The 24,290-nt window shown below is 37.6% G+C and overlaps 1 protein-coding gene and 1 long non-coding RNA gene across 4 annotated transcripts in view; one reads left to right on the top strand and one right to left on the bottom strand.

Moving 5' to 3' along the window:
* The first annotated feature begins 12,599 nt into the window (after window positions 1-12,599).
* Window positions 12,600-14,809, top strand: LOC132295537 (uncharacterized). The gene is made up of 2 exons (XR_009478521.1): window positions 12,600-12,944; window positions 13,744-14,809. It is a non-coding gene; the product is annotated as an uncharacterized LOC132295537 (long non-coding RNA).
* LOC132295535 (protein ACCUMULATION AND REPLICATION OF CHLOROPLASTS 3, chloroplastic) overlaps window positions 14,594-24,290 on the bottom strand; it is a 42,039-nt gene continuing 32,342 nt past the window's right edge. The window contains exons 10-17 of one of the 3 annotated variants that reach the window (XM_059793833.1): window positions 19,501-19,643; window positions 19,371-19,419; window positions 19,181-19,269; window positions 18,614-19,014; window positions 16,466-16,570; window positions 16,242-16,379; window positions 15,445-15,611; window positions 14,594-14,936 (exon numbers count right to left, since the gene is read on the bottom strand). In XM_059793833.1, the coding sequence (XP_059649816.1) occupies window positions 14,864-14,936; window positions 15,445-15,611; window positions 16,242-16,379; window positions 16,466-16,570; window positions 18,614-19,014; window positions 19,181-19,269; window positions 19,371-19,419; window positions 19,501-19,643 (1,165 nt within the window). In that variant the 3' untranslated portion in view covers window positions 14,594-14,863. Of the gene's footprint in view, window positions 14,937-15,444; window positions 15,612-16,241; window positions 16,380-16,465; window positions 16,571-18,613; window positions 19,015-19,180; window positions 19,270-19,370; window positions 19,644-24,290 lie in introns of all 3 variants that reach the window. The other 2 variants (XM_059793832.1, XM_059793831.1) reach the window with 2 other exon arrangements.

Below are 24,290 nucleotides of genomic sequence, written 5' to 3' on the forward strand. Positions count from 1 at the left end.
ACTCTTAGGAGGAGTTTTGAAGGATCGCTGTTAGATATGGTTTCTCTGTGGAGTCTTCTCGTCCTAGTTGTAACTAGGCATGGTCTTGAGGAATCGTAGTTCCAGTGGTTGTTTATGGATTGATAAAAATTGAGGAATTTTGATTTAGCTTGGTGTTGCCAAGCATGGTTTTAAGAGATTCATCTTGTGACCTTAGTTGTTGGTATTTTGATGTGTGTGCCACTTGGTGGACTTGCATTTCAAGGATTTAGTTATCCATGATAGGGATGCGGTTCTGATGTTTGATTACGGTGTAGTCTTGTAGTTGATCTGTTTCAGGGAGATATGAAGGACTTTCGATGAAATGTCTTGTGGAGAGGTTCATTTTGATTTTTGGAGGTTCCGATTTGCTTTTTAGGCTTTGGATTCTTCATTAATGTTGTTGGTTGAAGTATCTTGAGACATTGGAGTTCTTGATTTTGTTGTGTTGAGGATTTGAGGCCTTAAGCGTAGCGGTACATATGGCATTGTTGTCAAAGTTTTGGGATTGGCCAGGATGGTCTGGCCAGACATCTTTTGACCATATCTCAACTCTCACAAAATGTTGGTCTTCGTAGTGCTTTTGGCAATGATCATTTTTGACATTGATGTCATTTGTATCGAGAGGTTTCTTGGGTAGACCTAGTGGGGGGCAAGTTATGAATTAGTGCCTTATACTATCATGCTACCGTATAAAGTTGTGTGTTGTGGGCGAGTACTAGTTGCCATCGATGCTACCCTACTGACGAGTAATTGTGGGCGGGCACTAGGCACTGTTATTGCTACCACACATTTGAGTACGTCATGGGTAGGTTCTGGTCGCTATTCGTACTGCCATGTCGTCTCTATTCAATACCTTGATTTGATACGTTGTTGTTTTAGAGTTCTTTTGTTGGTTGTTTTCAAACTCGTATGGTGGTTCGTTAGGAGGGATGCCTTCGGTTGTTGTCTTCCATTCCCTTGTCTGACCTTGGGTTCAGTGTGTGAGTTCTGACTTGTCGTATGGTCATGTGGTCACTTTTCCCTTGAGGGGTTGTCTTGTCATGAGCACGCGGGTGCAATTGACACTGGTTTATGTGTTCCTTTTAGCTTTCAGGTCGTTGGTGTAGCGCGTTGTGAAGGATACTCGGAGATGTACTCTGTAGTTATCCTGGTTTCACTTTCTGTTTCATTGGGCTGGATTTCGAGGACAAAATCCCTTTAAGGTGGGAAGGTTATAATGACCCGGTCATTTTCATTCATTTCCCTTTCCTCAGATTTTCACGGATATTTTTTTTTTTCCGTTAATCTTTTTCCTTTCTGAGTTCAGTTTCATGTCGCTTAGTGTTATCTTGAGTGCTCTGGAGTGATTTCTAAGACTCTTTTATGTGGATTGACAACTTTCTTTGAGGACCGAGTCATTTCCACATTTTTCATTTTTCGACACTATTCACTTTTCGTCCTTTTCCCTATTTTGTCTTTTTCCCGTTTGACACTTTGTTTGCGTAACCACACTTCTTGTGTTCGGAGTTGGTTTTTGACTTCACATATCTTCATTCTCAATGATTTCTATAAGATAAGTATCTTTACTTTCGTGAGAAAGTACTCTGGTTGCTCCCGGTGCCCATAGGGGCACGGATACATAGTTCTTTGGAAACATTTCCCTTTCTTGGGGTATTTTTCATAAATATCTTTTAAAGATATTTTATTTCAGGGGTATCTAAGAAAATATCTTTTGGAAGATATTTTCATTCTGGGGGGCAGTTTCGCAGTTTTCACTTTTTGGAGGGGCCATTGTGCAAATAATGAGAGTTATTGCTCAACGCCTTGTTTTGAGCCTGGATCCTCGTACGGGATTCATTTTCACATTTCGTCTAATCATGGACTCTTAGAATTTCCTCCTGGACGATGTTTTCCAGTTTCAGGGTTTCTGGCTCCAGTTTGTGCCAAACTTGTTTGGGGCATAACTTTTTGCTCGGGACTCGGTTTTTGACGCCATTTCTTCTGTTGTTCATATTTTCTCATTTTGAATCTTTTTCGTTCACAGAGTTTTGCCGTTTGAGTGCATTTGCTCAAATTTCACTTTTTCGGACCCGGCAGGGCACGTTTGGGGCACTTTTTGAGTTTTTCTATAAATAAGGGTTAGTAGATGAAAAATCAGATTTTTCTCTCTCTCCTCTCTCATGGCCGGACCAAGCTCCTCTCATGGCTGCCATCTTCTCTCTCCTCTTTTGAACTTCTTCCCTTCAATGAAAAGTTATCGTGCCTTAGTGTTTTATGTTCGTGTTGGCGAGGCCTTCGATTCCAACCGATTAGAATCTCGTTTTGGCCATTTCTTGAGTTCGGGTTTGAATTCAAGTTGTGTTTTTGATGGGGCTTCCTTGGGATTCATGTTCGTGGTGTTGTCCCTAACAAAACCTAGGAGTTTCGTCGGATTTGGAGCCGATTTATTTTGGTGGGGATTTGAGATTTCATCTCAAATGGAGGTAGAGAATATTTTAGAATTTTATATGTGTTGTGTTGTGTGTTTTTCATGTTTATACAACCTATATGCATGCCTTGTATCAAATCTAGGGAATTTGAAATATTTAATTCTTTGTATAAGATTTAATTTTCATGATGATGAGAAATTTGGATTTGAATTATGGCATGGTAGAAACTCTTGTTTTAATATCTTGGTTGACATATATTAAATTGGGATTAATTAAATAAGAATTGCTCTTTTTAATTAATATTTATCTTTTGTGAAAGATTAAAGTTCATGGCCGTACCTTGCATAAAATTGAGTTGTAATATGCTTTAAAATTAAGTCATGGCATGTTCTTCAACATACTTTAATTTGAGAGCATTTGGTTGAGTTTGGAAATCCAGAGACTTTAATTAAGAGAATTAATTAAAATCTATTTTTGTGGTTTCATGAGCCTAATTAAGCTTTTGTGTGAATATATGTAATGACCATGATATGTCTTTTATCATATATTAAATTGAGGCCATTTGGAAATGATTTGAAATCTAGAGAGTTTAATTATTTTGATGTAATTAAATTCTTCCTTATTTATCCATGGATCTAATCATGTTTTAGAAGTTGTTTCTATTTTAAGAACATGGATTTAAACTTGTGATGTATTCACTTGATTGTGTTATATGCATTGAAGAGCATTGTTGTTAAATTTATATTCATGAGAGTATATTTCTAATATGAATATATTGTTGGCTTGTGATTTCATAGCATTATGGATATGAAATGCTTATTATGCACTATTGGGAGTTAAATTTCTAACTTGTTACTATGTAGTAGTAACATGTATGAGTTGTGAACTTATTTGGCTTATTTTGGAATCTTCGAACATTGTTGAGTTGAGATGGCTAGGGTTTGGCTCTAGTATGGGGACGTGAGTCCTCTAAGTCATTGAGATAGTGCGCACTTAGGGTGGTCTTCCCTGCGGGTTAATGCCCGGAATAACAATTGAGGTCTCGATAGAATTCCGAGCGTGATGTCCAAGTCTTCCACTTTTTGTTTTTGCATTCAATTCCAAATTGACAATCATGTTTACCTTGTTGACTTGTGGTTTTAGCTATTGGCGATTTTGATGTTGTTAAGTACATCCATACTAAATTGCTATATTTAATTGATTTCACACTTTTAGATTTCTAGTTGATAACCTAGAGAATCTATGTCTTGATGTGTGGTATTAGATATTCTAATTATGCTAAATTGTTATATTTAGTTGATGTTGCATTTTAGACTTCAAGTTGATAACCTTGAGAATCTATATGTTGTTGCTTTGTGTAAGCATGCTCCTATGTTGTTGCTTTGTGTAAGCATGCTCTTATGTTGTTGCTTTGTGTAAGCATGACCCTATGTTGTTAAAATTGCATGAATGAGGTGATTGATGCTAGAATTGATCTTAGGTAGCTAGGATGCTCCCTAAGTCTCACCTTTGACCAAGACGTTGGGTGGAATGAACCACAATAATTAAATCATGCAAACTTGTAAAACGTAGGTCGATGCATGCTCATTTCCTACGAGTAGCTTTATGTTACTCACCCACGTAGTGGGGACATTTTTCAAGTACAAGAATCAAAGTTGAGGTTCTCATTATACTTGGATGGTTTGTAGACTTGGAGACTTCTATTTTTGTGAAGGTTGGCTCGGAATGCCAATTGTAGTCTTATTTGTCAAATGTGTATATTTGATTCTAAACTTGTAATGTGTGCCTAAGCACACTTTGATTCTCATTTTATGTATATGACATGAGGCCAAGGGCCAAACTTCTTTTAGAATCACATTTATGTCATGAATGTTGATTTTGCCTTTAATGAGATTATATGAAAATTCATGCGTTTTAGTATGCTATTTTGTACCGGAGCGTGTATTGTGTATGAAATTTGTTATCTAGAATTCATTTAACATGTATAAGGTGTGGCCAAAAGCCAAACAGCATTTTCAAACCATTTCAAGATTTTAAATTCCAAGTTTTCGTTCCAAACTTCGTTTTTGGCATTTTGGCCGTTGGGGGATCATATTTTGTATCGGCGGTATTTTTAAGCCATAGACCATTGTAGCACATCTTATTAGGTAAGTTACGTTTGTGTGTATAGTTATTTCCGGGCAAAGCTTCTTCTTTGGTGAAATGAGCCTCCTACGGACTCATTTTACACTTTTGTTGCATAATCTGACCTAAGGGCATTTTGGGAATTTTCTTTGGAAAATAAATTTCGTTCTTCACATGGTCACTTAGAAAATGTGATTTTAGGGGGGCTTTCTTCTTCGTGTTTTTCCGGAAAATGTCGGCTTGGCATCGGAAACCATTTCCGAAGTTCAACTCTTTGTTTTTCAATTTAGCAACTTTTTGGACCTCCATGACTAGATTTCATGGAGGGGCATTTTGGGTATTTTATATTGTATTTTTTTTGAACTCTCTCAAGATTCACATTGAAAACTCGATTTTGAGGGGGGTTTCTTCTTTGTGTTTTTCCAGAAAATGTCATCTAGGCCCTCAAAATTCCACTTTTTCCCAAAAAAACCCCTACTGCCAGGTTTTTGGGTTGCACCTTACTGCCCTCTTCACATCTAACCAGTTAGAAGGGGTTATCTAAATGGTTAGATGACTTGGGGTTGTGTCTTGGTCGTGTTTCTTGGCCTTCTAACCGGTTAAAAAGGTCTCCTAACCGGTTAGATGTTCTTGGGTTGGCACTTTTTGACCGTTTTGCCCATTCTTCTTCCGTTAGCCATATCTTCTTCATCCGGACTCCGAATCAAGTGATTCTTGAGTCTAAATTCATTAATTTTTCATTGTCTTTCCAATGGTGTGCTCGGTGGCACCCACTTTTGAGCTGGAAATGACGTTTTTGCCCCTAGGTACATTCTTGTCCGTTTTTGAAACGTTGTTTCCGAATTTGTTTCCTTTGGGTTCCGTGGGCTCATTGAGTGTCACATTGGTGTCTTAGAGTCATGTTGTATCTCTCTAGAGACTATTGTTTTATCTTTTGCTTCCGCATTTCGGATCCATTTTCGGGTCATCTTTTGATTCATCACTGACGCACCGAGTTGAAAAACTTGGGCTGTCACAGAAAGCTTGGCAAGAGCATGCGCCACTTTGTTGCCTTTCCTTCGAACATGCGAAATAGAAAACCCCGTAAGAGATTGCATCTCTTGTCTGATCTCAGTAACCAAAAAAAAAAGTGAAGCATCCGGATGAGCAATACCGTCAATAGCCTCCACTATGCTCTTACAATCCAATTCAAACCAGACCACCTGAAAATGAAATTGCTGTGCACAAAAAACCGCACGTCTAAAACACAACAATTCTAAATGAAACACAGAGGATGACTCAAAAGGTTTAAAAATGACTGCTTGAAGAACCACACCAGAAGAGTCTCTGAACACTGCACCACTGCCACCTCATTGAGCAAGATTTAAAAACGATGCTTCAACATTACATTTAACAACACCATGCATTGGGCAAATCCAATGCGAGGGGGCTGATGATTTCTGCGACGGATAAAGAATCAGTTGACATTTCCGTTGTACCGAGACAAATTCCCAAAAGCGAGTGGAAGCCCAATTTGCCACCAAAACCGGACTCCAATCAACGTGATCAAAAATTAATTTATTCCTAGCCTTCCAGATTGCCTATAAACAAAAAGATGCCATGCCCAACGTAAAAGATTTATCCTCCTTAGACAAAAATGATCCTCCTTGAATATCAATCCACCATTCAAGAAAAGAAGAAATGGGACGAGCTAGAAAATCCCAACGAAGGGGGGACAATTTCCACACCTGAAGAGAAAAAGAACAACGGAAAAAAATATGAAGCACATCCTCCACCTCCAACCCACATCGAGGACAAATCGGATTTACCAAACAACCACGACTAACAAGACCAGCATCGGTAGGGAGAATCCCATAGCAACATTTCCAAAGAAAATGTTTAATTTTTGAAGGCAATTGAAAGAACCACAAGGCACTCCACCGTGCTCTAGCTATCAGCTGATTATCTACCCGGTGTAAGGCATGAGGAGTGGAATTTAGAGAGAGCGTCACAGCTAAGGTATAGGCTAATTTCACACTAAACTTCCCTGAGGGGTCCACCACCTATATGTGAGAATCCGGACGAGGTCTGGGTCGTAATCCACTCCAAAGCAAAGCCTGTGAGGAGCAAATACTACGCCATGCCCAAGATGGATTTGATTCTAACGGCGCCTCAAGAAAAGAACAGGAGGGAAAATATTTGGCTTTAAACAATTGAAACACCACCCCAGTATGAGAGACCTGGAAACGCCAAGCATGCTTCGCTAGCAAGGCCAAATTAAATGCTTCAAGATCACGGAATCCTAAATCATCCTCTAGCTTACTCCAACAAAGTAAATTCCAAGAAGCCCAGTGAACTGATCTGCGCTGACCATGCTTCGTCCACCAAAAAGTCCGTATCTGTTTCATTAGCTCCAAGCACAGTGTACGGGGTAATCTAAAAACAGACATAATATAAGTAGGAAGAGCATTTAACACTGCCTTAATCAGAACTTCCTTACCACCTTCCAACAGAGTATGTTAGCTCCAAGACGCAAGCCGTTCCTTCATTCTAGTTAGCAAAAACTGAAAAACATCAGATTTCGAACGACCAATGAGCGCCAGCATCCTTAAATATTTAGTTTGAAAGCCATCTTCGGACAATCCCAACATGTGACTCAATATGCGCCGTAAGGGCATAGGAGCATTCTTAGAAAAGAAAATAGCAGATTTCACAAAATTCACCTGTTGTCCCGACGCCAACTCATATGCGTGAAGAATTCGCTTTAAAGTGTCGATCTCCGGAACAGCAGCCTGACAAAAAACAATAGAATTATCAGTAAAAAATAAATGAGAAACAGACGGCGCCCCCCTACAAATCCTCACGCCGGTGAGAAGCTTCGCTAGTTGAGCTCTCTGAATAGCCATAGAGAGGGCTTCGGCACAGAGAATAAATAGATATGGCGACAACGGATCACCTTGACGCAACCCTCTCGACGGCTGAAAAAAACTAACAGACGTGCCATTAATAATAAGAGAGTAAGAAACAGTAGATACACAGGAAGAAATGATTTGAATCCAATGAGAATTCAAACCCAATTTTTGGAGCATAGTTAATAAAAAAACCCATTCGATACGGTCATAAGCTTTACTCATATCCAATTTAAGCGCCAAGAAAGCTTTCTGACCTCGACGTTTATTTTTCAGATAGTGCAAAATCTCATGAGATATAAGAATATTGTCTGTTATGTGATGACCTATAACAAACGCCGATTGGGAGTTGCCAATAACTTGATCAACAACACCCATCAATCTATTAGTCATTACCTTAGCAATTATTCGATAAGACACATTACATAAGGCAATAAGGCGGTAGTGCGAGACCAAAGTAGGGGAAGCAATTTTAGGAATAAAAATAATATTAGTATGATTTAAAGAGGAAAGCATATACCTATGTTGGAAAAAACTAGAAACAGTCGCCACCACATCGGATTTAACCACCTCCCAATATTTTTGATAAAATAAGGGGTTCCATATCAAACACCGCTTGCTTAATTTCCAATTCAGTTGGTGGTAGAAGTAAAGACTGATTCATCTCATAAGAAATGCGACAGGGAATATAGCGCAAAAATTGATCAACATTGGAAGGTTATTGAGACTGAAAGAGCTGTTGAAAATACCGCAGGAAAATATCTTGAATATGACCGACATCCTCTAACCACACACCCCTCTCATTCATCACCCCAGATATACCATTCCGAGCTCTGCGTCTTCGGGTTGCAGTATGAAAAAATTGAGTATTTTTATCTCCAAGCTGTAACCACTGATTCCGCGATTTTTGTTTCCAATACAGCTCCTCATCTAACCAACATTGATTAAGCATGGCTTCAGTCTGGAGAACCAAAGAATTATCATAATCCATTGTCCGTTCCTTTAAATTACGGAGAGAAGATTCAACTTGACCAATTCGAACCTTAGAATTGGGACGATGCCGAGCCCAATCAATAAGAGCCTTTTTACACACCTTCAACTTTGCCGCCCAACAATATTGCCGAGAACCTAAAATGGAATTAGTCCACGTGTTGCGAATAATATTTAAGCATCTGTCTGTTGGGAAACGTGCTAGTTTTAAAAACTTTTCGAGGGATTTAAATTCATAGATCTTGATTCATCACATAGAGACAAGTTTTATGCAAAAATAAAACATGATGTATCATTCAATTAAAAGATTGAATACTTACATCAAGGTTTGAGTAAACCTTAGATCTCTCCTCTAAAGTGAATGTTCTCACTTATTGTAGATCCCTTTTGGTAGACACCTTTTCCATGGATCTCCATCTTCTTGGTAATTGTTTTGCCTTTAGGAATCACTCATAAGCCTCCATGTATGACCTTGGAAAACTAGGCTTGTGGGAGCCTCCATTAGATGAGAACATAAACCCTAATTTTCTAGAGAGAGAAAATATATTCCCTTTTCCTTCTAATAAAATCACTCCTAAAATATACATAGACCATGTATATTTATAGGCAACATAAAGGTAAAGAAAAGGAAACAACTAATCCTTCTCAATCTCTAATTCACATGTCTCAAATCTAATATGATTCCAATATCAAGTTGGGCTATGAGTGAGAATTCATTGGGCCTATTATTTTATTGGCTACAATGAATTAATAATTGGCCCGGTCCATGGACCCAATTCAATTAATTCATAAATTAATTTCTACTCCACTAAAAGAAATTAATTGAACTCCAATTAAATAATAAATAACTACTAAGTTAATATTGCACTTTGACCCCTCTATGCATAATTAGTTATCGGATAAATAATGTCATCAATCCGACTACTTAATTAATATATTTATTTTGGTACCTTTGATTATTTCTGGCTTGATCACAATAAAACATTTATTTGACAAAAAAAATAATAATTTAATAAATAAATATATAATAAATCATTTTGTCTAAAAACATACGAAGGCCTTCGAATTTACTTTGTGATCAACCATAATCAATACAAAATAAATACAAGTAGCAATGATGCAAATATTGAAAATATAACCCTCTAACTATTAATTACATAACTACCCAAAGTGTCGGTCTAAGGATCCCGAAGAATTCGCCGAACAAATCAAAATAATTATTAATTAATAAAAGAGTTTATACTTTTCTCATGCTTAAGAGTCAAATGCCATGACGGTGATAGGGAGTAATTGCATACGACGGCTTTCGCAATATATCTCAACCTAAGGCGGATCCAGTTCAAGTCTTAATTAATTATGAGTCCATCCATAATTACCGACTATGAACAATTTATAATTACTATTTATATATCATGCATTGATTGCCATCACATACATATATATAAATATTTCTTGTAATTACATGAATACTATCAATTTCATAGTGAATCGAAACATAATACATTGAATTCACCAATTATATAAATCATAAATATTTCAGATATGCCAGGAACATATGTCATTATAATCCAGATAGGAATTTGCTATGCCAGGGCATATAAATCCCAACACTGTCATCCATAACCCACCTCGCATCAAAATGAAATTGACGTTTTTGTTTTGAGAACAGGGGGAGAAAATTGAAGGAAGAGCGCATGATGATCAGAACCGGCCATAGGAAAATGAGACACTGTGGCTTGAGGGAAGGCCGAAAACCACTTATTAGTACCCAAAGCTCTATCTAGCCGCTCTTAAACATTTGGAAACCCAGAACGCTGATTATTCCAAGTAAATAGATACCCAGAAAAACCCAAATCCAACAAATGACATTAATCTAGTAAGGTTTGAAAATTTTTTAATCGCCAGCCAGATTTAACTGCCCCTCCACATTTTTCAGTAGGGTGCAGGATATCATTGAAATCACCAACAATCAAACATTCAGAAGGCCAAAACTGAGCCCGTTGAGTCAAATGCTGCCATTGTGACGCACGAATTCGGTCAACCGTACTAGCATAAATGATTGTAAGAACCCATGGCAGTTTATTGGGGAGATGAATTAAAGTGGTGATATGAAACACATTACACTCCAGCACCGTCAATTGAATGGAGTCTCTCCACCAAAGTACTAAGCCTCCAGACCGGCCAACTGGATCAGAAACACACGCATGAGGGTAGCCCAAAATACGTTGAAGAGAAACAATCCGGCCCCGTCTATTTTTTGTTTCCAACATTGCTAAAATATCGGGAGAGTGGCTGGACTGAATTCTTTTTAATTGTTGAACCGTCAAAGGGTTTCCCAACCCTTGACAATTCTAAACCAAAAGACTTAAATTACCACCCTGATGGTGCATAGAATTGCTAAACCAGTGCATAGAGATAGACTCACCTCGTTGAAGACAACCCAGAGACGACGCAAACAATCCGGGAGACAAAAGAGGGCAGAAGCGGCTAGAATCGGGCTCTGAAAAATGAAATAGAACAGGACTCACACAAATCTCAGGCCTAAAACCACAATCGTCCAGCCCAGTTGGAGATAGGGCAGGTCTATTCAAACTAGACCCCGGATTACGGGCCCAAGAAGACTGTTCACCTCGGCCCATTTGGAGAGTAACCCTAGTACGGTCAACTCTAGAAGGTTCGCTAAAAGGTTGGGAAGCGCGCCCCTCCAAAATATCCATTGACGGCGTACGCCCCTCCGGCCAACACAAAGTAGTCGAAGAAGATTTAGACACCATAAACAACAACCAGAGACGTGAAGAAGGAGGAAGGAAAGTAGATGAACCCGGCATAAAGCAACAAAACAAAATCGGCAAGACTCCAATCGAACAAGAAGACACCGAACCAAAAACTATAAATCTACAATGATTGGCCACACTAGAGTCCAAACACCGATCGAAGCCGGCTGAGCAAAAACCCCAACACAGAGCACACAAGGAACCAAGAACATCACACCACACAAGGAAACACCCAACAGAAAACAAGCAATCACAACTATCAACAACAAGCGGTGGAGCATACCAAGGACAACGATATCCCAAATAACCCCCTATAACCAAAGAGAACACAAAGTCGAAAAAATCTAGTAATCTCTGCAATCAGAGAACCCTCAACAAAGAGCCGGCTAGAGCAATCCTAGAAACCAAGACCACACAAATACCACCCACCACAACTAATTGCAACAAGAAAGCTGGAATCAACCGAAACAAATGCTGAAACCAGCAACCCAACAACAAAAGCGGCCCTAAACACAAGCGTAAGGTACACCGCTTTACAAAAAAGAGCAAAGTAACGAGCACTAAGCAACCCCGACGGCAGCGAGGAATAGGAAATCGCCTGAACTAGTTGGGGAGGAAATCCAATCACCAACAACAGCCACAAAAACTTCCCCAAGCAGAGGATCAAAAACCACAAGCTTGATGAAACGAGCCAACCTCTGAACCACAGAGGACCTCGACGGCGGCGAGGAAATTCACTTTTTCCTTGAATGGCGTAAGTTAGTAAAGCACGTGTCTTCCTTTAATTGGAGAAGTCACTTTAAGTAAAACCATTAACCAATTCTAATTGAAATACTCTGAAATCGGTCTGGATGCAAACTTCCTCCACATGTCTAAACTTCAAAGTCCCTTTCATTATGGATTTCTTTTAATATTTGATTTTCCACGTGTAACATATCCATTGTAATAATGTGCCACATGTCCTCACTTGACTGTGTTAGTTACTTTGATCGTAATCAAACAACCACTTCTAATTGAAACTTCTACATCTGGAATTGTTTGAGATGAGACTCCTTCCACGTGTCAAATCCTCATTTGGGAAAAATATGGGTGTAAACAACCTTTACGTACATGACCATAAACCACTTCTAACTGAAACTCCTGCGCCTGGAATTGTTTGAGATGAGACTCTTTCCACGTGTCAAATCCTCATTTAGGGACAAATATGGGTGTAAACAACCTTTACCTACATGACCATAAAATGCTTCGATTAAAATGAGTTATCAGTTAAAATATAAAATGAAGAAAATAGAATACAATATTAACGTTAACATGAAATGAATTAATTAAAAAAAATTTAAAAAATTAAATATAGTATGATGAAAATAATTGGAAAAAGAGAATTTGTGGTTGGCTCAAGTGAAATGAAACTATGACAATGGTGGTGATCCAAGAAGAAGAAGATACATTTAAATTATTTTGATATAATTGATTTTTTTTTTTTTTTTTTTCCGTAAGAAATCTTTTATTATACTACAATAGTTTGAAAAGACCTACTTCTATGGTCTGCTATGAAAAGATGTGCCACGCATAGCTTCTGCTATGAAAAAAGAAAAGGACGACTTTGACTACCAGTCTCCTCCCTCGATAAAAGCATAGAGAGTGAAGAGAACTTAAAGCTGTTTCTTGCATCTTCATCAATTTATACTTTGTAAAGATCCAAGTCTGTGTCCAAGCTAAGACTCTTTACTCACAACCAGGTTGGGATCTATCTTCTTTCCTATTAATTTCGCTTTGTAAAATTTCTTTAGCTTTCTTAAATCTGATTTTTGTGAAGTATATATATATATATATTAAACTACTAGTCATTACAGTATATATTTATTCTGTAATGACTAGTAGTTGGGATACACAAATCCTACCACAATACATGTGTATTATTGATAAGGTATTTTATTTTTTTGGTTAATGGAAATTAAAATAATTAGGCAATATACATTTTTCCTGTATAAATAAGTTGGTTTAGGAAAATATTAGTGGTTTTACAAAAATTTAGTCAATCGGCCATATTAATCATAAGATGGTTGGCGTGAGTAAATTGTTTAGGATATGTTCTTCATTAATTGATTGCTTTGAAGATAATTAAAGACGAATTTTTATTATTTTGATCGACATTTTCTACTTTTCAAAAGGTGGAATTTCTCCATTCAACTACATGACATGAATTTGTATAGTATTAAATATTTATTACTTTTTAGTAAGCAGCTAGAAATTTGTAAACTAGACTTTACTTCTTTTTCTAGTTCTACCTACCTGAAAATATATATATATATATATATTATTGTTGGGGGTATATCCATAAATATCATATGGAAATTATTAGGCACTATATAAATATGTTTATTTAGGAAAATATTATTAGTTATACGAAATTGATGATGATTAATGATAAGATGGGTTAGTGTGAGTAAACTTGTTTAGGATATCTTATTTATTTATTAACTAATTGCATGGTTGGAAGATATATAATTAAGGAACAATTAATTTTGTAATTACTAGGCTGGCTGCTGTTTACTTATGGGCACCGCATTAAGCATACTGAAATTGAGAAGTAGAGCCAGCTCAGAAGAAGAAGAAGGGGAAAAGGAGGGAAATATGTTGCGCTATGGAGGCATGTTATTGGAAGAGCTGCTCCATTCATGTGATGGAAAATATAATCCGTTCCGAATTTTCTCAGCTCAAGACCTTGTAATTGCAACCAATCACTACTTTGACCTAATTTCAGGAAGATGGTTGGTACAAGATCTACAGGGGTTCCTTCAATGACCGTCCGGTACTTGTCAAGTCTTTTCACAAGTATATAAAACATGGTATTAATGAAATTGTGTTTGCCTCACAGTTAAACAACCACAACAACATACACATGCTCTTGGGCTGCTGCCTTTGAACTGAATATCCGATCCTAGTGTTGGAGTATCCGGAAAATAGACTTCTTTCTCATCATATATTTGACGATCATCATCATCATCATCATCATCCGCCACTACCTTGGATTGCAGGTTGAAGGTTGCCAAGGAGGTTGCTGATGCTTTGGCGTATCTCCACACTGGGTTGTCCACGCCCATCATTCACATATACGTAAAAGCATCAAGCATATAATGTGCAAGGGACTTTTGGATATTTGGCTCCAGAATACTTGCAAACAAAACAAGTTACTGCCAAGTGTGATGTTTACTCTTTCGGATCGCTGTTGACTGAAATTTTGTCAGGAGAAAAGATTATGGCTTCACACTTACGTAATGACAATTCACATCTTGATTCTATTTTGGGCTTCCCGGAAGAGAGGGCAAGCCACAGCTTCGTCAACTTATTATTGAGAGAGCTACAAACTATATGGGAGTAGATATCATTTTGGAAGATCAATACAAGCTTTCATTGGCATGGAGACTTACATCCAAATGCCATAGTATAAATCCAGAGGAAAGGCCAACAATGACACAAGTATCAAAAGAGATTACAAGGATTATCAAATTTCAATTGAACCAGACTCCGTCAATCTCTCCCACCACCCATCATGCTTGTTGAATTGTGAGCTCACTTTCTCTAGGCATATTAAGCCGCAAGATGTATTTGAACTTGTAAAATTAAATTTAAAATTACAAGTCAAAAATGGATTTGTTTATACAGCACCAGCATCAGAGTCCAACTGCTCACGCCTTACAAGAACACCTTCATCCCAAATCTCAAGACACCTGCCACATGCGATCAAATTGGTCATTTAATAAGAACTAGATGCGCTAGCAGTTGGCGTAAAATAACACAGATGATGCCACTGCTAAGAAAGATATCATTGAAGAATCAAGAAAGCATAATTCACAAATGGAAGATCCTGATTTAGGGAATAAGTTTATTGAAGGAGAATCAAAACAGATTTGCTGAAAAAACAGGGAATCCTTAAAAATGAAATAAGAGCCTTGGAAAATCGGCATTTCGTCAAATAAATGACCATTTTATTGTAATTTGTTGCAACTCAGAACTCCAAAATTGATTTCCATGTTAAAAAACACAGGCCATAATGCAAAAGACATGACCAGGACAACAAGGAAAGAGTTTCTAGGCTATAAGCTTTTTCGAATTCTTTGACTAACCTTTTGTATGGCATCTCCAAAGTGTAACATATAACGTGAACGCCAAAAAATGCAAAACAGAAGAAAACAAATTAAATATAGGAAAAAGTTAGCGAGTGAATGGAAGAAAAACCTTTCTCCGTCCACATTCACACAAAGAAAGTGGCCATGTCGCCATCCGTCTTTGAATTGGCCAAAAAAGACGTCACCAGGCTTTGAATAGAAGCGCCCTTCACCATTGGCCTTCCCCTTCCAAAAGTTTGCAAACCATCGATCACCAGTATGAAAGTAAAACCATCCCTACATTATAACATTGAACTTACCAACTTAAGGATACACAAAAATATTTTTTCAGGGTAGAATCCTTTAATAGCAATGAGACAAGTATTTGCTCATGTTCAGGGCTTAGTTTCAAGATAAAAATGCAATACTTCTTTTTCTTACCAAAAGTAAATTAAATGGCCAGTTTAAAAATGAACATATGCGTAGATTCATTAAATGAACTATCCAAAAATGGTTCTTGTGTTTCGACATTGACATGCATTTTTGAAACGAGATGATAATATATCATTATAAATTGGATTGGTGTGCTTGTTGAATCATGAAATGTTGTATTGAGATTATGAATACCCATGTGAATAAACATAATGCCACAAGAACAAGGCAAGTTTTACCCTTTAGAACATGAAAAGGTGAGAAAGCAAAAGAACTAAAGCTCAAATGGAATCCCATAAACTCTAAAACAATACAAGTTAAAATCGATAACTACAGCCACATAGCTATATGGGACATATATGAGAGTAATTTTGGGCAGGGAAATGGAACAAACAGCAGAAAAGAAGATAATTAAGCTGAGCTTATGTTTTGCTTTAAAGAGAGTTTATCTAGTCAAAAATGGACAAGCCTCATGCTAAAAATCATGATGCATACCTTGCCATGCATTACATCATCCCTCCACGATCCTTGGAACACATCCCCATTACTAAAGTAGAATGTACCTAGACCTGATCTCTTTCCAAAGCGCCACATGCCGTCATACATGCTTCCATCCCCAAGAGACAGACAGCCCTGTTTAAAATAAAAAATAAAAATCCCAACTCTGTATTTCATCTACAAATGCCGTCATACATGCTTCCAAGGATCCATCACAGTACCTTCCCTTCAGGAAGACCTCCTTGGCAACGCCCCCTGTATATTCCTCCTCTGTATTTCATCTCCACCATGGGGCTCCATTTTTTTTGTGAATCTCGTTCTGCTTCCTGTAAATAAAATAAAATAAAAATAGACAGTAGAACTAAAGAAAAAAAAGAACTAAAATAAACCAAGGGATCCTGATGTCCAGGAACTCTCTATTTTACTCATGGTTTCGAGTGTCAGGCGTCCAACTTCATGGCCGAAATATTCTCAACTTGAACAATTTTAATAAAAGTATATTCAAGCATTGATGCTTATGCAGGATGCCTGAAAATGGCATCAGCCAATTTAATCATCTAAGCGAAGAAGCTACTTTGAAAGAAAGTATATAGAGTATAACAACAATACATACAGGTGCATTAAGTTTTTATTATATCAAAATATAGAAGGAAACACGACTAAAGATCGTTTTTTTTTTTTTTTTTTCAAAAGAGAACCTAAAACATTAATATCAAAACTATTTTTCTTACTCGACAAAACATACAAGTTGGTTGAGGCAAGACTCGATGAAACAATTTGTTGAATATTAAAGTTATAAGCAGTTATTTACCATGACATTAATTGTAATGACAAACAGCCGCGAACCAAGAAACAATCACGAAACACAACAGAACTAAGTAAACACCCGACACACAAAGAACACAATGATTATGTGGTTTGGCTTAAAGCAATCCTACGTCCACAACGAAGATCCAGCAAAATATCTCACTATGCGAAAAACATAATATTACAAGTTTCAGCCCTCAAACCCTAGCTCTCTCTCTCTTTCTCTCTCCTGCGATCAGTGTTCTCTAGTTATCCCACTCCAAACCCTAAGTGCCTTTATATAATGGGCTATAAGAGAGTACTAAACAGGGTCCAAGACACATGAGCAAAAACCAGATCAATTTTTCTCTTTTCAGGTCAAAACGGGTCGCAACGCAATCTGGCCTGAAACAAAATTCGGGCCACAACATCACATTAATTTTATTTTATTTTTGGAGAAGTAATATTTCATTAAAGAGCGCTCACGAGAGGAGCGCGCCCTGAATGCAACTACACAAAAAAGACCCTCTATACTCCCTTTAGATTCCACAAAATCAAAAAATTTCTCTATAGCTTTACACTGCCGCCCATATACCCAAAATAAAAAAGAACTCATAATTGAGAATTTAAGCACCCAAGAGGGGGCCTCTACCCCATCAAAGCACCTCCTATTAAGCTCTCTCCACAAGCCCCACCACAAGCATAGAGGGGCAACTCTCCAAGCGTCTCGGGCTGGCCTCCGCACTATACAACCTTTCCAAGCCTCAAGAAGACTCCTCGTGGAATTTGGCATAACCCATAGGATGCCAGACAGAGCAAAAAGAAAAGCCCGCCCATCCCTAGCCAAGGAACAGTGCAAAAGGAGGTGATTCACTGTCTCCTCACCCCCTTTGCACATGCAATACCAATTCACAATAAGCTGTCTCCTTTCAAATTGTCAATTGTCAAAATTCTTCACAGGGCTGCTATCCAACTGAAAAAAGCCACCCTTGGAGGGGCTTTGGTCCATAATATTAATATCCAAAACCTTTTATATTAGTATGACAAAATCCTAGGAGCCCATACAGTTTACTTTCATGACTCTACTTATGTTCTAATTCAACATGTCACCCGTTTCATTGTTCTGATAATATATATAGTTCTGTGTTTGTGTGTACAAATTTTCATTTTACATTATATCTTTATATGCTATTTGTATACATTCCAGGAACATTACTAGTAGCTGGCTATTAGTATACCTCAAAGCTCTCAACTTTAAGAAGATAATAAATAAATAATCATTTCACCACATGATCCTATTAACTGTGCCTCAACTGTTCCACAGGCTCATTTTGATAAGAAAGAAGAACTTCCAGTTCAAATTAAATGCTACTAATGTGTAGCAAACATAAATGATCAAGCATGAAATGATTTCATTTGAGTTCTAGAAAGCAAGCATGCCATTTAGAAGTTTGACAAAACAAAGCATAGAGCACAGTGCACGGAGGAAACAAAGATACCTTTAGAATAAAGTATGCCTATAAGTCATAATTGGACAATGCCTAAAGAAGGGGGAAAAAAATATTTTTAAGAATGCTATTTACCAGCATAGATGCTGCACGAACTGAAAGAACTCCTTGCTTCTTAGAAACATTACTGTAGGTTCCTTTTAATAGGGAAGAAGCGTTAATAGAAAAGTCCATCACTGCATCAACACCTGCATCAGTCAAAGCATCCCAGGACTTTACTGGAGTAACCTCAGGCTGTGCCTTCATATCATCCTCAATTGTTTTCGTGGGGTAATTTGTGGTTTTTAAGGTAATGGGACTATCTTCCAACTCTTCTGAAGGTTTTACACCAACCGGAAGTTTGTAGATGCTGAGGTTGTGAAGCATTGGGGAGGTTACAGATTCAGTGGCTCCTTCTTTGGCCCAGTCCTGCGCAATCTGATATCCTGGTCCCAAATTCCATCTGATGAGTGGCTCCCTCTGATAAGCAGGTGCTCCTAGATATTCATTTTGACCATAATAATATAAACAAATGAGTTTGTTGATTGTTCTGATGTGCTTCATTTCACTGCCTTTCAAGAATTAGATGAGCCAAACGCAGCAGTTAAATTATTTAAATTCATGATATTAAAAAAACAAAAAACTATATCATCTTCATTCTACCTTCAGTGTCTGGGTTGTAAAAGCTGGAAGAATCAGTAGCGGCCTCTGGAAATTCAATCTCACTTGGTTCAGAACCATCACCATAATCCCTAATTTACAATATTAGATGAGAAATTTTGTGAATACAAACTCTTTTACAACGGCAAGAGTGTTAAAGATGAACTAAAGCAAGAGGGAGACATAATAGAACCTCAAAGAATATGTTTCATCACCATTTTTGCTCAACAGTGTCTGGATTTCTGCAGAGTAAATACCAAAACTTTCAGCTGAACCATCTTCCAGAATTATATTTGATAATTCACCAGAATCTGCAAATTCACCAGAATCCGGTGATTTCATCTCCTCAGAAATGTGTGATTTTTCAGGCGAACTGTGCCTCCTCAAAAGATTGAAAATGAAAGGAAAATGTTGGGCCAGTTTAGAGAATATGCCACTCTTCTGAGAAGTCTCTTGTCCACTGTAACTGGCAATAACATGAAATTTAAGCATCAGAAATCATCTATAAGCACACAGTATTCATTATACAACAAAGAATAAATAATAAAAGAAAACAGAACCTAGAGGACACTTCATTTATTATTAGGATGCTAAGCAGCAATCCGGATATTCTTCAAATCAATTTCACTCAAAGATGCACAAAAATAGGGAACACTTACTTTAATAAGCACATATAATATTTAAATTGGTTCATGGATATGGATAAATGCCTAAATTTTAACTGATGCTCTTAGTTCCAGTAAGCCTATCAAGCCACTCAGACTTAATCTTTAATACCATGTCATTAAAGAGTATCTTCAAATAATTTGAGGAAGACTGAAAAGTTTTGCAACGCCAAAAGAGTGGCCAAAAAAACAATTTTTTTCCACATTCTGAACCTCCTTTACATTTATCACAATTTTTTTTTTTTTCCTTTCTTCACCTGTCTCATTACTTAAATTGAGTTTGTGAAATTAGGGCGAAACATGACCCATCTCGGTCAAGACATGGTCGAGTCAGACTGAGATAGTAGTGATTTATGTTCTGATCGAGATCTCAGCCTAACTCGGACATGACTAAGGCCGAGTTCGAGTTAACTTGACTGACTCAGGCCAAGTTTTGAAACATTGTATTAATTCACGATGTCTTCTCCATGAAAATGTTCCATGCTATAACCCCATGGGAAGGAACCATTTGTCAACACTCAACTACCAAACTAACAAGGCCATGGTCCTGGATTTGATTCTTCCCCTTTGAAGCCAGCTTCACAAGAACTCTCCATGGCCTAAAACTGGATTTGAGATTGAGGCCGTGCCACATGTCCAGAGAGGAATAGTCCCACCCAAAGAGTAAGAACAAACAATAGTGAACTAAAGTAGATGTGTCACACTAAAGAATGACATCTAAGAATTAAAGCTCATACGACAAGTTCTGATCAGAAAAATTATCTCAGATACTTGTTTTGGAAGGGTGGTGACTAAGAATCACAGTGGTGACCTAAAAAGGTCTTGGCAGAGAAACTTGGGGCTTTCTTGAAATTAAGATATCCTTCATGGACTCTTCAAAAGTAGGTGAAATACCCATGTCAGACACATGATACTCAAACATGGGTATGAGATATATGTTTGACACATGTAGTTGGGCATTTACTTAAAAACATTTAGTGAGATACCTATATTTAACATTATGTTACATAAAATGTTAAATAAAAATAAATGAAAAATAATAATAGTCATCAGTGTTCTGTTTGAGAATTTGACTTGTTTGATGCTTAGATACATAGCTGCACTCGATACATGTACCCAAGTCCATATAACATAGAATTAAGGCAGGGAAAGCTAAGGCCTTTCAAAAGGGACTTGTTCTCACCAAACGTTTGCATATCTAGAAGGTAATCCTGGAAGGATATTCCTTTAAATTAAAATGGCAATACATGCTAAATAAGTTAACTTCATCCCATATGGATAACTTCCCAAAAAATCAAAATGTGCTTTCAAGAGTTTATGAGAAGAGAGATGAGCCACAAGAAAATTGGTAACATTGCAATGATGAGATTTTGCTAGAGGAAAGACCTGACAACTAAACTATAGCTCGGCTCTATGTGATTGTTCGTCTTAAAGCTTGATATCTTATAAGGAATATATCTCCCAACCCTTGTGTGAGAAAAGTTCTCTTTCCGGTCTCAGAGTTCATGCACTGAACAGTTGCTTAATTTTATTCTGTATACATAGACTATATGACTATAAAATCAAAATGTGCTTTCAAGAGTTTGAGAAGAGAGATGAATCACAAGAAAATTGGTAACATTGCAATGATGAGATTTTGCTAGAGGAAAGACCTGACAACTTAACTATTGCTTGGCTCCATGTGATTGTTCGTCTTAAAGCTTGATATCTTATAAGGAATATATCTCCCAACCCTTGTGTGAGAAAAGTTCTCAGAATTCATGCATTGAACAATTGCTTAATTTTATTTTGCATGCATAGACTATATCACTATTCAATATAGAATGCCACCCACTTGGTCTGCACTCTGCACCAGGAGTCTAGGGCCTCTAGGCCTAAACAATGACATGTACAATCATCTAATCCAATTAGAAGAACTAACGGGTTAGTGGCCTAGCGATACCAGCCTCTTACTTCCCAAAGGGATGTCAGGGATTCAAGTCTCAAAAGAGACAAGTGTGTGTGAGTACCAAATAGGAAAAAAAAAAAAAAAAAATCCAATTAGAAGAGGCATTCACTGCATCTGGGAGCATAAATACCATTTCTTTGTAAAAAAAATTAGAAAAACCTTAATTTGATCAAGTGTATTCACCAATGTATCATGCTTAAATTAGGGTTCAAAGAAAATAGATGAAGACGGAGACACTGTTTGGGAATTTTGCGTGAGGAGAAAAACTCAACTCACCTCACTCCAATATCTTTTCTATGTATAGACACACACACACACACACACACACACACACGAGTACAAAAATAATTGATAAACTAAAAGACCCTTGTGGGGTAAACTAAGTACAAGTGTGCCCTAATATAGTTATTCTAACACTCCCCCTTAAGCTCGATAATATATTTCATATAATCCCAGGTTGGAACAAATCGCCTTCAACCGACCATGACCGAGAGCCTTAGTAAACAAATCAACCAACTGATCTTCACACTTCACAAATGGAATAGAAATGTTCCCACTCAATATTTTGCCATGAATGAAGTGACAATCAACTTCAATATGCTTAGTCCTTTCATGGAACACTAGATTAGAGGCAATATGGATAGCTGCTCGATTATCACAAAAAAAAAAAAAAAAAAAAGGGGCAGAATAGGAGTTTGAACTTCCGAACCAAGTTCTTTAAGGAAATGTTGTAGCCACGTCAACTCACTAGATGTATGAGCCATCGTCATGTACTCAGCTTCAGCACTAGACTATGCTACAACTGTTTGCTTCTTACTCTCCCATGTAACTAAATTACCTCCTCAGAAGGTGCTATAGTGGATCTTCTATCCGAGAGTGAACCAGCCCAATCAGCATCTGTAAAACCTTCCACCTTAAGGTGCCCATTGTATTTATACAACCACCCTAGACCCGGAGCTCGCTTGAGATAACGGATAATCCGAATAATAGCATTCCAATGTGGCACCCTAGGAACTCCTATGAATTGATTGACCACACTATTGCATACGAGATATTAGGCCAATATCTACCAGGGTCATCCTATAAATCACCATCATCAGCTACGAGTTTTGTGTTTGGATTGATAGGAACATCAACCGGACAATCACCTAATAGACTCGTTTCTTTTAATAACTCCGGCACATACTTTCTTTGCAACAAACTTATACCTTCCTTTGATCTAGAACTTCAATTCCCAAAAAATATCTGAGTTTACCAAGTCTTTGGTATGAAACCAATGTTGTAGAAAGTCCTTCAACTTAGCAAGTCATCACCTGTTATAACAATGTCATCCACATGCACTAAAAGGAAAATGAAACCTGCTCCAATACGTTGATGAAATCAGAATGATCTATCTGGCATCTACGAAGACCAAATTTTAATGTTGCCTTAGAAAATTTTCCAAACCAGGCTCTTGGTGATTATTTCAAACCATAAAGAGTCTTCTTTAAGTGACAAACACTATGTCGATACTCCCCCTGAGAAACAAACCCAGGTGATTGCTCCATGAAAACCTCTTCAGCTAAGTTGCCATGTAAGAACACATTCTTAACATACAATTGAAACAATCGCTAATTACGATTAGCAGCAATAGAAATGAGAACTTGAATAGATAAAATCTTGGCAATAGGTGAGAAGGTCTCATCATAATCAACACCATAAGTCAGTGCACACCCCTTTGCAACAAGCCGAGCTTTTAAACGTTCAATAGAACCATTAGGAAGGTATCTGATGGTGTAAACGAACTTACAACCAATGGGTTTGGAAATAGAAGACAAGGGAACAAGATCCCACGTTCTATGACGATGAAGGGCATCCATATCATCTTCCTCGCTTTTCTCCAGCCCAAATCAGAAAGAACATCCTGCACAGTATTAGGAACAAGGGTGGTAGACAACTGGGACAAAAAAACATAAGAGGGTGATAATGAATTATATGAGACATAATTGGAAATGGAATGTTCAGTGACACAAGACAGAGTACATTTACGAAGGGCAATAGGCAAAGAGTCGGACAGAACAAATGGTGTTCTGATCCAAAGACTCTGAAGAACGTTGACGGGGTATGGAAGTAGATGGCATCGGTCTCCGAGTATAAACCTGTAATGGAGCAATGGGTTGCGATGGACTATAGTGATTGGATAACGATGGGAGAGGAAGTGGAATAGAGTGTGAGGACTCGGGAGTAAGATCAAGAAGAGGACTTTCATCGGAAAAATATGGAATAGACTCACAAAAAAGAGACATTTGCACTAATGAAGAACCGTTCAAGGATAGGACTGTAACAACGATAACCCTTCTTTAAACGAGAATGACCTAGAAAGACACACTTAGTTGCACGAGGATCAAGTTTATCAAAACCAAGTCCGAGATTGTGGACATATACACATCCAAAAATGAGGGAGAATTAGGAAACAATATTGTGACGACCTCTATGGGCGGGAGTGATGTGGGCGGGTGCA

The sequence above is a fragment of the Cornus florida genome, unplaced genomic scaffold (genome assembly GCF_030987335.1).
Source record: "Cornus florida cultivar Cherokee Brave unplaced genomic scaffold, ASM3098733v1 CherokeeBrave_3.0.0_Hap2_Chr02, whole genome shotgun sequence".
In the NCBI taxonomy this organism is placed as follows: domain Eukaryota; kingdom Viridiplantae; phylum Streptophyta; class Magnoliopsida; order Cornales; family Cornaceae; genus Cornus; species Cornus florida.